General features: G+C 35.9%; 1 protein-coding gene and 1 non-coding gene across 12 annotated transcripts in view; both read left to right on the top strand.

Moving 5' to 3' along the window:
* TTC37 (tetratricopeptide repeat domain 37) overlaps positions 1 to 7,479 on the top strand; it is a 73,548-nt gene extending 66,069 nt beyond the window's left edge. For all 11 annotated transcript variants that reach the window (XM_006913223.3, XM_025047860.1, XM_006913225.3 and 8 more), the window contains 3 exons: positions 3,066 to 3,196; positions 4,915 to 5,038; positions 6,711 to 7,479. In XM_006913223.3, coding sequence (XP_006913285.1) covers positions 3,066 to 3,196; positions 4,915 to 5,038; positions 6,711 to 6,785 — 330 coding nt within the window. In that variant the 3' untranslated portion in view covers positions 6,786 to 7,479. The remainder of the gene's footprint in view (positions 1 to 3,065; positions 3,197 to 4,914; positions 5,039 to 6,710) is intronic.
* On the top strand, positions 1,163 to 1,235 carry TRNAE-UUC. Its single transcript has one exon. It is a non-coding gene; the product is annotated as a tRNA-Glu (tRNA).
* Positions 7,480 to 15,505: the final 8,026 nt, after the last annotated feature.

The following is a 15,505-nucleotide window of genomic DNA, read 5'->3' as shown; positions in this document are numbered from 1 at the left end:
CTTTGGTCCATATTTATATTTAACAGAAGTCTTTGTGATGTCGATAGCTGGTGAGCTATGGAAGCCACACCTATAAATGCTCTTGAATATATGAACTAGAGAAGTACATACTCTTTTAGTGTAACTTATTATTCATTAGTTAATAAATATTATTTAGGGAGTGGATTTTTTGTTTGTTTTTCTTAATACTGGGATGTTAAATCCGACCTGGAATAAAACAATAATAGCAAACATATATAGCATTTAGCCTATGCTAGGCACTATTATAGTGCTGCACTCATATTAACTGATTTAATATGCACAATAACCCTTTTATAGATGAGGAAATTAGCTTGCAGTTTCATAATACCCATATATGCCTTGCCCCCCCACCCCACAACTACCACCACAAAAGTGTTTCTAAGAACCTTAGTCTGGTTCTGTTATTTACTAACTGAACACTTCAACCAGTGAAGCTGTTTAGAGCCCCCCACTTTTTTGTTGTTGTTATGAGTGAAGATGATAATACCTGGCTTTGCCTTTTTACAGGATTGTTGTGAATATCAAATGAAATAACATTTACAAATGTATTTGTAAACCTTAAATAAAGCACTATCCAAACCTATTTTGATCTTATTAATAAGATTTGATACCAAACAATTATTATAAGGAGATGTCATGTTTCTGTGGTAAATAGATGGCATTTTGTAGAGGAGGGGTATATTAAATTAGACTGTTTTATGAGAGGCTGCGGTACGTGTGATAACATGAACAGGATAGTAAACCAAAAGATTCAATTAAGATATTAAATATCAGATTCCAAAGTGAGATATCAAAGCAATTTCTGAAGAAGGTAGAAGACTAATCTGTAAGGAAGCTATCAAAGGATTAGAAGAGAGCAGTTGGAGAAGGACTGTAAAGAAATATTTTTGGAGAGTGCTGTTGCCTCACCCATCTCCTCTCCAGCACATTTCCACACAGAGATTCCCACAAAGATGAGGAAGGAAGTGCTGCCAGAGAGCAGGAGGCCTTGATGTGTGACCTCAGAGGTCCTGGAGGCACCTGTCTAGAAGCACACGGACAGGTATCTGGCACATTTTTCAGAAGCCATGGCTCTCCACCTGCTGTGTTAGGACAGAGAAAAAGAGACTTTTAGTGTTTTGGAAAGTGACTTCATGGACGTGGTTCCACAGTGTAGTGGTTAGCACGTCTGCTTTTCATGCAGAAGGTCCTGGGTTCGTGCCCCAGTGGAGCCATGGTCCATGGTCTATGGCCATGCCACCCTGAACAAGCCCGATGTCTGATCTCAGAAGCTAATCAGGGTCAGGCCTGGTTAGTACTTGGATGGAAGACCACCCAGGAAGACCAGGTGCTGTAGATATACATAGTAATAGATAATTAAAAACAAAAAAAAAGAAAGTGACTTCATGCTTCTGAGAGAGAATGATTAGCAGTGGGTGAATCCCAAAGGTGGGTAGGAGTATATGCTTAGGTACAAGATGGAGGGAGTGAAGGAGAGTTTCTTTGGCATGAGATCAGCAGCACTCCTAGAGCCTGTGAGAGCTAGGAATGAGTGATGCCAAGTGTGAGAGTAGATTGGTATAGGAAGTCTGTTAGATCCTATCAAGTAGAGCCACTAGTGGAGTGATGGAATCTCAGCAGAGAGAAAGCTAGAGGCTTCCAGATTGCTAGAGGATATGAAAAAGATTAAGTGAAATAGAGTGCATTTACCCTGCAGTCGCTGTCATGAAATTCTTAATCATTTGTGAACAAAGGGCCCTGCATTGTTATTTTGCACTGGGCCCCATAGATTACATAGCTAGTCCTACAGATAAGAGACCACCCATGAAGTTGGGACTCTCTGATAAAGCCAGGAAAGTCTGGATGAGAAAAACAGCTTTAAATATTAGTCAGGCCTAGAGAGCTAATCATCTTAACACTGGCACCAGTCAAATACAAATGGGCTAACTTTACATGATACTTTATATGAGTTCTTGGAATTTAGAGAGTATATTATAAAAGCAACCAGTGAGAATTTTGTGTTACTATTTTTTTTAAAAAAACATTAGGAATAATTTTATTAGTATGGGCTCTGCCTTATTTTTTGTGTGTGTGAGATATAGTCAAGGTCCCATTGCTCCTATCTTTACAGAAGATGTCTCCCAACCTCTGTTCTATTTTCAAATTCATTATCTTTAAAGCTTTCTCTTTCTTAATTACATGAATTACTATTACCCTTAGTACTCTCAGAGTTTATTGCTTTAATGTATATTCTTTTTATCATTTAGTGTTTGAAATGGACTGCGTGTTGACTCATTATATTACCTTTATTAAAATGTGTATTCTAGCTACCTGTAATTATAAAATCTTGGTTACATTTGCAGTTTTTAATGAAAGATTTTGAATGTATTTTTTTCTTCTTACATAGTTCAGGAGGGTGTTCATTTTATTTTCAGTTACTGTTTCTTAGGAAATACTGATTTGTGTTATTTCTGATTCAGTACATATTATAAGAAATGAATGTTTGCAACCTAAATAATATATAAATAACTTCACATAGTCTCCATAAAGTTAAATTCTTAAAGCTTTCAGTATTGATGACTTTAATTTGATTTCTTTTTCTCTGATCTGCTTTGCATCTATTTTTCTATATTGAAATTTTATTAAAATATTTTATTTTAGCCTTTCCTCTCTCCTTAGATAATTTTTGAAATGTGGAACTTTATATGTATCACTATCAGTTAAAGAATCATGTTAAATTGAGTTTTGTATATTTGGTAGACTATAGGCTTAGTAACTGATAAGATTTTATTCACCTTGTGTTATAAACTAATGCATGTTTTTTTAACAAATATTTTTCTGTTTTTTAAGTGATATCTCCTCTTTGAAACCTTCCTTTATCCTGGTATATCGTGTTTTGTAGCTCTTTAAGGACAGGAATCAGATCTTAATCATTTTATAGAATTATGCCATGTAGCATTTACATGGCAACTTGGACAAGTAGGCATTCGGTAAATGAGAGTTGCGTTCTTTTAAGGTATACATGTCAAAAGCTTTGATTTGATATTTGTCTTATATTTTTACAGGCTAACATTTCCAATGATCATTGGCCATCCTTGGTTCAAGAAGCTACAACTGAGGCCTTGAAACTTTGCTTTTGTCCACTGGCTGTCCTTTTACAAGCTTTGTTACAATTCAACCGCAAAATGGGGGCAAGGTGAGAAGGACCTTTGTTCATTTTTTTTCTTGAAAATATTTTTTTACTTTTAATCCTTCTAGGAAGCAAAGAAAGATTTAGAATTAGTTTAACAACCTTTGTCATTATTCATATATCTGTATCTACTTGGAAAGGCAGGTTCTAGTAACCCAATAAGGAAGAAGAGAAAGTCTTACATTTGTTTTAAAAAAGTAATTTGGTATGTAGATGTAGAATGTGAGCAGTTTTGCATGACAGCATTTCAAATGAAGAAGGCCTTGGAGTTTTTGCTCTTTACTGTCGTAGGATGAGCCAACAGTGTAATGTGGATTCTAGAAACAGACAAAACCAAAAAGACTGAAGTTCAAGGCTAGATTGACATAAGTTCTTACAAGGCAATAAGCTATGAAAAGAAGTAATAAATATTGAAAAGACAGAGACATAAATAATATGGGTTTTATATCTAGAAAATCCAGAAGCTTCTCAGATTAAAATATAAAATTCCAGCAGTCTTTTTATTGGAGAGTGGGGATAGGGTCAGAAATAAATTTGAAGAAAATTACTTATAGGTCATGTAGATGATAAAACAGTAAAGAATATTTTAGTATTCTGAGAATAATATCTAGCTCTAAAGGATATCACACATAACACAAAGCATACATTACTGGAGCAGGATAGGTAGTGTAGACATAGAGCTTAATGCATATAAATATATATAGTAAAGATCACATCAACATCACAAAATAGGAGTGAAGGAAAAATTAAGACCTATGGCTGATCAGGAATTTCAGTGCCATTTATTTATGGCTTTTTTTTTTTTTTTCTGACTTCACCAAGAAATGTTTTAGACTATAATTTAAACTTCCTAATGAACTCTTTCTGCTTATTCTCATTGTGGGTTACTTAGAGGACTTCAAACCCCTTTCCCTCATAATCACTGTTAGCAACTCATAATTTTTATCTCCACCAAAAATCAGCTTAAATAAGTGTACAGTCTAAGAAAAAAACAGTGCGCTTACTATGTGATCTCTGTGTAAAAGCATCCTCAAGCCAAGTTCTTTAGTTCCTGCTTCAAACCGATGCTACTTATATGATCCTCTTATTCAGCAGTTCTGAGTTGCCACTATTTATGTCGTTTCTACCAGTACAGAAGTTTTTGAAGTAGATGTTAGGAAATTAGGAAAGAAAAAATTAGAACACAGCTGTAAGTCAGCCTGTTGTTACATGGGTTTCCATATTGTACACATTCTTGAAAACATACTAAAAGCCTGATATTACACACTTCACCTCTAATGTAGATGTTAAGTATTTCTCCTTGTTCCACTTTATCTTCTCTTTGTATTATTTATTGATTGATTTACTGCCTATTTTCAAAAAATATTAGAGGTAGAGCACTCAGGAGTGGTCCTAAAATAGAGGCCTTTTCCTTATTATATTTGGAATGAATCTTAATTTGCTTATCTATAAAATGAGAATAATAACAGCAACCTGCCTTACAAGCTTATGAATATTAAATGTAACCATATATGTAAAACATTGCATAGTACTTACCACATAAAAAACATAATAAAAGTTAACCATTATTATTACCTTTATTGTTATATGAATAAAAAATTCATGAGGTAATCAGCACCACTTCTGCAAAACAGTGAAAAAGATAATATGTATGTGACTAGTATATGAAATATTTTATGTTAATTAATGTGCTTTGGACTAAATGTAAATATCTTTTTTCCCAGAGAGACACGGCGACTTTTGGAGAGAGTGGTGTATCAGCCTGGGTATCCCAAATCCATTGTATCAACTGCACGTTGGTACCTGCTGAGACACTTATATGCCAAAAATGATTATGAGCTCATTGATGTAAGTCACTGATTTTATTCAAAATATTTCATGTTGGACCTTTGTTGGAGGAAGAGTGAGGGTGGCTGCCCTGTGCATTGTAAGATGTTTAATAGCATCCCTAACCACTCTAACCACTCCATCCCAGTAGCTCCGTCCTTCTCCTTCTACCCAACTCATGCCAAATGGTACCTGAGATAAAATTGCTCTTGGTTGAGAACCATCTATTTAACCTGTAGGAAATAAATTCTCCTAATGTGCTATGTAGAATAAGAGAAGATAGACAAAGGTTCTATGTGCTGTTTATGACCATTGCAGTGGAGGCAAATAGGTAAATAAGATATATTAGAAGTAGCAAGATTTAACAGGGTGTCCATATTATCTTTAGAAAAGTTATTTTAATTATTCTTGTCTTTTTTATAAAATGCATGTGACAATTTCTACTCTACTTTTTATGGGATACTCTGGTATCTAAATATATAAACATATGTGTATATCTAAAGTGATTTTTAAAAAGGTATATTATATAAGACATGTATTGGGTTTAGATTCTCATAACTTGAGCCAACAATTTTTAAAACATAATGAAAATTAATGAGAAATATTTTTAATATCTACAGCATTCGAAATACTATTTGCCTTTTAGTGAAACATATAACATTAAAGAAATATTAATGAAAACAATGCTTGGAGAAAACATATTGCAAACCAAAAAGGAAGAACTTTGTATGAGTGTTGGGAGACAGTTCACCATGGGTCTCTTGTATTTCTCAATATCTTATGAGCAGAGGGTCTGACCACTCTTTGTTCCAGACTGTCTTTTCAAGGATGTGTGCATAGTGACAGCCTTAAGAGACAGGGATAAGTGTCTTCCTCCAAAGCAAAGGGTAGACCTGTTTACTGCCCATTATAAATGACTCAAATCTCCTAGGCTCAGGGTTTCCTTCTTGTAATGTACCCACCATGTATGTAGGAAACTATATGTGTCCATCCATGTCACCCCTGTGAGACTCAGAGGGCAAGGACAAATATGTTGATGCTCATGCTATTTGCTGTACCATGAGTAATAAAGACCTTTGTCTCTGACCCCAGGAGTCCTGTGTCTTCTGGCAGTGGACATGAAATTGTGGCAGGCTAAATTGTTAGCTTGCAAGTAGAGAAAAATCTCAGACTCTTCACAGTGTTTGAAAATGAACAACCAAAAAATGTTTTAATAATTGAATGATCAACTGAAATTAAATCTTCTAGTTTATGTAATTGGTGAAAATCATAGAAAGTTTCTTGATGGAGCCGAGAACATAGAGCCTTGATCCTAAGCTGTGGTTTTAAAGGAGAGCAATGTCATTTGGACGGATCTGTGCATAAAATGGTCTTTTTGGGTAAAGAGTTAGAGGTGACAGTATTGTAAACAAAGCTGCCAAACAAAGCTTTTAATTTCATACAGTGCTGACAGTGGTAACAATCAAAATGTTGGCATCTATACGAATTGGGTATTTGAATAAATTTTTCTTATCTGATGTTAGCTTTGGTTGAACAATTTATTTCAGCAAAAATGACTGAAGGATTGCTCATAGTCACTTTTTCTTGTATAGCTTGATATTGCTTACTGCTCTTTGCCAAACTTGGCTTCTGTGAATCTAAATATAGATATTGTTAATGAACAAAATACTAACCTGTATGTGATTTCCCACAGGTGCTGGTAAATAATGCTAAAACTCATGGAGATACAAGAGCATTGGAACTGAATCAAAAATTGTCCTCACAATGACAGTGCATTTTTTATAATAAGCAAGCAAAGAAACAGCTATTAGAAAGAATGAAATAATGAATCAAGACGTTTCCTCAAAGCAACATTTTTTAAAACTATATTATTCATTCCTTTTTTAAATCTAAAGATGTTTAAGTTCTTAAACTACAGATTTGATTTTCCATAAACTCTTAATGTAACTTTCACCTGAAAAACAGCTTTGATTTTGAGAAGTCCGTAGTGAAAGGAAAAACCATAATTCCCTTAGTTCTTTAACTCTTATTTGTAAACCATTATTTTCTCCATTTTTACATGGTACACAATTGGATTTTTTTTGGTGATCCCTTAGAATAAAGCCTTAATAGCCATTTTCATAATATGGAAAAGCAAGTTAGCACAATGCAAAATTTAATTCCTTCTTTGAATTTTAGAGTTCAGCAGACCAACTCATCATAAAATCCAAATAATCTTATAACCTGTTTTATTAGTGGTTCATCTCAGATTCTTTTGAAGAAGCACGATGGTGAGTCTTAGACTGCTAATGAATGTGTTCATATAATTCAAGAAGCTCAAGTGTGTGGCTGCCTTTAAAAAAATGGAAAATTTTGGAAAATAATGCTTATAATATTTAATCGATCTTGTAATTCCTTCAATTATGATGAAAAGACTTGAACTTTCTAAAATAAAAAACCAGTGTCTTGTTTTCTTTATAGTATCAATATCACTATCATTTTTAAATTTTGAATTTTAAAACTTGAGAGCATTTACCTATTTTATTTCATTTTTTTTCAAAAAGCCCTTTATATATTTGAAGAAATTGTATGTCACTTACTTTGGATTTGTGTTTTAAAAAACATTTTCAGACATTAACATATTTATTGTACAAAAATCTGTGATTGTATAATTTATGCAGTTTTTCTGAACCAGCAGCTTCACAATATTACTTTATGAAATAATATAAATTGATAATATTCTGTTATTAAAATTTACTTCAGAGGTTAATCTATGGAACTAACTGTAATTTGATGAATTCCCATATTTGGCTGAATATTGTCATTCAGATCTGTACATTCAAAATATTTAAGGATAAGGGGCCTAGGACTCTGCATCTTAAGGGCATGCCTAAGAGATTCTAATGTCCATTCAGGTTTGTGAACCACTGGAGTAATCCAGTGATGATTCTTCTCTTTACTTGTTTCTTTAACAAGGTCAAGCAACTTGCCACTTCTCTGCCCACTTCTTCCTTATCCTCACAGAGGTCGAAGTGATTCAGTGCTTTAACAGTCTGGCCCACATAGACTTAGCCAGACTTGCATTACAAAAGGCTGCCTGTCCTGGTACCCATGCTCTCCTGCTTCCCCAAGAAAGCTCTTTAGCCCTTACCTCCAGAACATATTGTTTCCATCTGCTTAAATGCTTAGGATTTGGTTCTAGTTCTCCATCTGCTTTCTGGGGAGTCATTTACTTCACAATGTAACTTTTACCTACTGTGTGGACTTGATAAGCCTTTGCTCTAGGCCTTTTGACTCTGTTTCCTAGTTTTGGCCTCTAGGGATCTCAGACCCAGGTTTTCTAGAAGGGAAGTTTAGAAAACACCTTATTAATACTATCTCAGGTAATTATTTTTTGCATGGATGTATACACATCCTCTTGTTTGTTGCTGTGTCTTCAAATTACTGCCCAGTTACTGTGAACCTCAGATCATTCCTAACTATATATTTTTTTAGAGCTTACTTTGTGCCAGACCTATGCAACATGTTTTTAAACATTGTCATTTAATCCTAGTGAGTAAAGGAGAGTGATGCTCAACAGTGTGCTTAAAGCAAAGAAAATTCCAAATTCTAAGTGAATCAGTGTTACAGATTCTAGGAACTTTAAAAGTACATAGCTTAATTTGAGAAATTATATGAAATGTTATTTCCTGAAGTACTAATATTTAGCATTTATATTATGTATTTTATTATTTTTGTTAGATTTTTTGAGAATTACAATACACTTTCTGCTAATTTTTATCTACCATTTGGCTATTATTGATTAATGCTGTACTCTTTTCACTTTATAAAATGAGTTGATCAACTCCCTTTAACTTGAGAATCTACATAGAACAGGATTGGACAGAAATACACAGGTTTCTGTACATTAAGAGAATTAAAAGATATTATTTGAAACAGTGTAAAACATTAATTGGTAAATATGATATGTAATACGTGGACAGGAAAAGATGCATATTTTTTTTTACTTTAGAAAGATAACATTTGTGTATCAGATACAAGTACAATAATCTTTCCATATATATATTTAAGACTATAGAGATAAAGTAAAAAGTCACAAAATTCTCTTTAGAGTCTAAATGCCCGTGGTTTCTGGAAATAAGTCCAGTCAAACTATATCCTTTGAAATTCCTCAAAACATAAATAGTTAAACATTCATAAAAATGCGTGGACAGGAAAAGATGCATATTTTTTTTTACTTTAGAAAGATAACATTTGTGTATCAGATACAAGTACAATAATCTTTCCATATATATATTTAAGACTATAGAGATAAAGTAAAAAGTCACAAAATTCTCTTTAGAGTATATGCCTCATTTTTTTGGTTTAGAAAATATAGTCACTACGCTCTGTTGCACCTAAAGACGACTCACGGTGTCCAGCTGTCCTATGCTGTGTAATAATGAGTTTCTCTTTCTCTGGCTGGTTAGAATAGGAACTTTTCAAATAGCAGCATTTTAAATTCTAATGTACCTAAACAAATAGCCTACCCAACTAAAAATTTTTTTATAGATGCTAAATTATCTTTAGATCTCAAAATGTTTTAAAGAAACTTAAGAATAGTGTCTCTAACAAACAGCTATTATGAAACATTTGAAGTATTTTTTTCTTACGTTTTGAATTTAAGATTGAAAGTACCTATTTGTTTTAGTGAAGGGAAATGCTACCAGGAGAGGGATGATTAAAATTGATGTATCCATTGAAAGAAGGGTTGGATTCCATATTACATCACTGGATTGTTGAAACACTTTGCATATCAATCTCTCCTCAGTTTGAATCAGTACTAAAGTTCATTTGGGCTTCATGCTTCACCACATGCTTTCCCTGTGTATAATACTTATTATAAAAACATGTTTAAATTATATTAACTTTTCCAGAGAGAAGATGGGTTATGAAAAACAATACTTATTTTGCCATTTCTGCTTGTGGTGGGCAGAGTAATGGCCCCCAAAGATGTTCATCCCCTCATCCCACAATTTGTGAATACATGGCAAAAGGGACTGTGCAGATGCGATTGAGGGTATGGACCTTGAAAGTGGAAGATTATCTGGGTAGACCCAATTTAATCACAAGTTTTTAAAAGTGGAGAGCCTTTCAAAGAGAGAGAAGTGACAACAGAAGGTCAGAGAGATTCCACATTGCTAGCTTTGAAGATTTAATAAGGGCAGTCTCCAGAAAATGAAAAAAAAAAAAAAAAAAAAAAAACCAAGGAAACTATGTCCTATGGAGATTCCAGAAATCTTCCAGAGTCAGCTCTGCTGACTCCTTGTGTGTAGTCTGGTGAGACCCATGTAGGAATTCTGACTTAGAGAACTATAAAATAATACATTTATATTGTTTTTAAGCCACCAAGTTTTGAGTAATTTGTGTTGCAGCAGTAGAAAAATTAGTACATTGCTCATTGTGTAGCTGTTAAAATGAATATACATTCCTTTCGATTCAAATTTCACCAGATCACTGAAAATGGGGAACATCATCTAAATTGTTGCCAACAAAAGTGTCATCAGATTATTAAAAATGGTTACTGTGAAAATATGTCAAAAGTACTTGACTAAGAATGTGGCTCTTCATTTCTGTAATAATATCTGAACTGTTCTCACTCACCTTGCTCCTTAGAGCCCAGTATCACCAACTTCATTGAGTAAGTACTTCATTCCAATTCTTTTTAAAAGAATCTGCATTAAATTATATTTACAGAACCTGTGGTATGTTTCAGACTTTCAATGTTGGATAAATATGTGACTGGATATGGGATATGCCTTATCTCTTGGCCTTTAGATTTAATGTGATTGTAAAATCAAAGCCTGAAACTAGACTTCTAAAGGCTGCATTCTATTCTAAAGTCACTAAAGTTTTCTAAGTCCAAAGTGAGCTGAAGCAAAATACTGGAATAAACTGCTTGCTGCAGAATCTATGAAGCTACATCTCTGGTTTCTACTGAACAGCCTCCTCCCACCCCCACCTTAGGGTAAAGCACCTTTCCAAAGTGATCTCTACTGTAGACAGGTAGATAATCAGTTGTAGATACTAAGATCCTGAAAAGGAGAGTAGACCTACACTGTTTTCATAGAAGCCAGCAACTGTGAATGGTCGAATGTAATTACATGTGCCTGCTACACTGCTACATGCCAGATATCCTTCATTCAGAAAGATCACCCACATTAAATAAAATATGCACATTGTTTGATTATCTGACTCCCAAGTGGCTTAAATAGCTTGAGTTTCTAAGACTCCACCTTTTTAATGTCAATTCCTTTCCTTTGATCAGACAAAATATGTTCATTGTTTAATCTTTATGGAGAAAAAATGCTGCATAATTTATATATTTTTTTAAGAAAACCACTATAAACTAGTTTAAAAATTCTCATCTTAATTGTTCTGTTCAATTTAATAGATTAAGAAAGAGAAAATAATGTACCGGTAATCTATATAGAAAGATTATTTTCTGGCTTCAGAAGTTTGGAAATTAGCCTGTAAAGAAATGTCTGTCTCTGGGCACAGAAGAAAAGCCAGATGGAGCAGAAGGTTCTTCATGTGGAAAGAAGGAGGTTAGAGAGAAAATGCACTGCTGAGAAGGCAAATTTATTTTGTCATATGCCGCTTCAGTAGGGGAAATAAATACATTTCTGAATTGCCAGAGGCCAGCCCTATGGTGCCTCAGAACAAGTGCTATGAATATGGTTGGAAGGCTTTTCTGTCTAACTAGGCTCAGAATATTTACTTGCTAACTCACTAGACCCAAATTTACAGTAGGCAGTGGTGAATACTTGCAAACGTTGAGAAATGTGCAGGCAGCAATTTTGTGCATATTAAGTAGCTTCTAAGGAAGCCCAAGTAGGATCTAGCATTGCAGAGAATCTTGGTACTGTACCCCTAGCTTCGGCAGAGTAGTTTTTTGTGCTTATAAGGTAGTGATCATTACCAAGGCCTCAGCAACCAAGGACTTGCAGGGATAACTTGAATGCCAACTTGAATGTTTACAGTATTACCTCATTTAATTCTCCCATTTTTTTACAGTAGATAGCCTTATTTTACAGACAAAAAGTTCAGAGTCGCTCTTCTAAAATTATCTATATTAGACAAACAGAATGTAAATGACTTGAGGTGTATGTCTTGGGACCGACTCAGCTGTCCTAGCAAGGTGTATTCTGATGCTACCCGTTACCTGGTGCTAGTATCTGAATTCTAGGAAGAACCTTAGGAGGAAGGGAACCTCCTCCGAAGGACTAACTTTGCAAATTTATTATTTTTTCCCAGTTTTATTTGCACATCTAAACCTATGCAATGATAAAAAAAACTCTACCCTAGTTAGATTTTGAATTTGATAGACGCTAAGGCCAACGATGAACTAATTGTTTTAGTCAATCCTGGATAACATCACAAGCGCTGGCCCTTGGTTTTCCCTTTGACTTTTCTAACCTCTCTCCCAACAACTTTTGGCCTTCCTGTGTCTTAGTACCTAGCACTTCCTTGGTTTGGGAAGACCTTGCTCTTCTTGGTTATCAACTAATTTCTACAGAGAAGATAGTCGATACCAGATCATGGGTTTGCGTTTGTTTCATTTTGAGGATATTATGTCCGTGGTGTGAATACTTAAAAGCCTTTCTGTGCTAAGCATGGGATTTAGGATTAAAGACTAGATAGAGTCCTTGGTGTAGGAGTTGTTTTGGGTTGCGGGAGTGGGTTCGTCCAGCTCCATTCACATGCCTCCAGGTAGGCGCCTCCCCCTTGGAGCCCATCCCTGGATGTTTCCCTTGTGAATGTGGCGCATTACTTTTTTGGAGAAGCATCTGGTAGTTGGATACTAATGGCTTTAACTGGGCAGTAATGCCTACTGCGTTTACTTTGATAGCCAGGACTTCAGGAGGAAATACGCATCACTGGACAATGGCATCAGCACCTCCCCCACCTCCAGTCAGTGTCCATAATGTTTCATCTACTGTCAGCCTCCCTCCTCAGAGACAATAGAAAAAAAGGCTTTTAAAATAGAGGAATATTTCCTCATTATAATTTTGTTCCAGGAGAAATCTATATTATGCATTTCTTTCTGCTTTCTTCCATTGCTAGAATTATTGCAAGCAAAAATATTTCTTCTCATATATAGTAAAAGGACTTTATTGACCTCAAATATTTTCAGATACTGATCTCAATCAGAGTTGAATAAGAGTACTGTAGAATTTGTCTTTCCCATAAAATTCGAAAGCTCTTTATTATTATTCAGTACCATTTATCAGACACAGCATTAGATGGTCTACTTATATAACAGCAGAATGTTTAAGAGCAGTTCTCTGGACTTGATAAGTTCAAATCTTGGCTCTGTCTCCTAGCAGTGAAACCTTACATAAATTACTAATATCTCTGCCTCAGTAATAGGCTTCTGTTTAGATCAGGAGTCCCCAACAACCCTGCCGCAGACCAGTTCTGGTCAGTGGCCTGTTAGAAACTGGGCCTCACAGCAGGAGGTGAGCGGTGAGCAAGTGAGCGAAACTTCATCTGTCTTTGCAGCCGCTCCCCAGCACTAACATCACCACTTCAGCTCCACCTTAGATCATCAGACATTAGATTCTCATAGGAGCACCTGTCAAAAAGGTTGGGGACCACTGGTTTGGAATAGTGAATGAGTTAATCCAGGCAGAGTGCTAAGAGCAGTCTCTGATACCTGTTAATAGCTCAAGTGTAATTCCAGTAATGTACAAGGTAGGTATTGTTTTCTGCCATTTTAAGATAAGAGAACTGAAAGAACATACATGACGTAAAAGAACTTACAAAGTCACACGGTGCCTGGGTGTCACTGGTTTTCAACTCAGGTAGGTCAGACCTCAAAACTCCTCAAGACTTCTCAGCATAGAAGTTTGGATTATTTTTCTGTTTTCTAAGTCAGTGTCTTTTGGAGCTGTAAAAGGACCTGGTTTATGACATACTGCTGAGCACATATTTTACTTAAAAGCATTTATCACATGTGTAAGTATCTTCTACAAATGAAGTAGCAGAACTCTACCAAGAAATGGGGATTATGGAAATTTGGTCTATGGAGTTATAAAATTTCATGACTGTATATTAAGGGAAAGATTTGAAATAACAACTTTATCATGTGACTCTAATCTGGGGAGGGAAACACCAAACTGGGTAGGGGCCAAAACAGCCTAATATTTTCCTGGCAACAATCCTACCTCTCTCTGGGAGGGCTCATCTCTGCATCTGAGGAGATGCAGCACCTTTATTTTATGGCTTGGAAAGGCAGTCAAGAAAGCACTTATAACAGTTCCCTACTGAGTTGTGTAATACAACCAACTTTTGAGTTTACATTGTACGACGGAGTCAGTAGGTGGAGATCTAATGGTAGGTCTTAAAGCATTACCGGTAGAGCTCCACGTTGATTGCTGACATCATCTGCTAGCAGGAGCTCTCAGAGAAGCCTGAAACCTTTAAATGATGATACTCCTACTTCCCTGCTGTCTCCACATACTCACCTAGGGACTTCAAGGTTCCTCTTCTGCCTGTCCCTTCAGTGTTAGGTGTCTTCAGGGTTCTTCCCTAGTCTCTGTTTCTTACTGTAGTTTTCATGTCCCCTGCCCCCACCCCACCCAACCCCAGGGAATTCCCTCCTCACCTGTAACTCCCAACAACCATTTCTATGCAAAATCCTCAATTCAGATCTTTCTCTAATGATCTAGGTCCTAATCTCTCTCCCACTAGCCACCAGACACTTCCATTTTGACATCCCATAGAGACCTCAAAATCAGTTAGTTTAAAACTGAGCTCATTATCTTCTTTCTCTTGCATCATCTCCCTCCTTTCCCAGCCAAATTTGCTTCTCTCACTGTGTCTGTATTCTATTGCCCACATTACAATCAGAGAGATCTCTCTAAAATGCAAATCTGATGTCACTTTCTATTTAAAATCCTTTAAAGGCTAGTCTGGGCACCTGAAGATGAAGCCCAAGCTCTTCAGCATGAGTTATAAGGCCCTTTGTGATCAGATACCCACTCCCCCTAACTTCTCCAGCCTTCTCTCGCACTATTTACCTCCCCCAATCTTCCTTCTCTACCTCCACCACACATCTTTTAGGTTCTGACCATATTGATCATTTTGCAATTCCTGCATGTGTTCCATTCTTTGGGCTTCCAGGCCTTTGCTCAGGCTGCTTCATCCGATTGAGCCCCACCTCTGCCAATCTAGCCCCCCTTGCCCTTGGCTAATGTCTACTTCTACTTTAGAGGTGTCTATTTAGATAGCCCTTCTTCTGGAAGACCCCTCTGCCTGATCCCCCGTATTTTTGCTAAATGCCTCTCTCGGGTGCTCTCATCACACCCTTTATTTCCACACATGTTTGCAAGTTTAATTGTTGGTCTTTTCCAGTAGGCTATAAGTTCCTGAAGGGCAGGGTCCACGTTTACTTTGTTCAGTATTGTATTCCCAGTGCCTAGCACATGAATGAATAGAGCTTGCAAAGGTATAAAAAGTAGTATC

This window comes from Pteropus alecto, unplaced genomic scaffold (assembly GCF_000325575.1).
Source record: "Pteropus alecto unplaced genomic scaffold, ASM32557v1 scaffold20, whole genome shotgun sequence".
NCBI classification, from domain to species: domain Eukaryota; kingdom Metazoa; phylum Chordata; class Mammalia; order Chiroptera; family Pteropodidae; genus Pteropus; species Pteropus alecto.
Note: the sequence above shows the minus strand (reverse complement) of the source record. Positions and strands in the feature narration are given on the sequence as shown.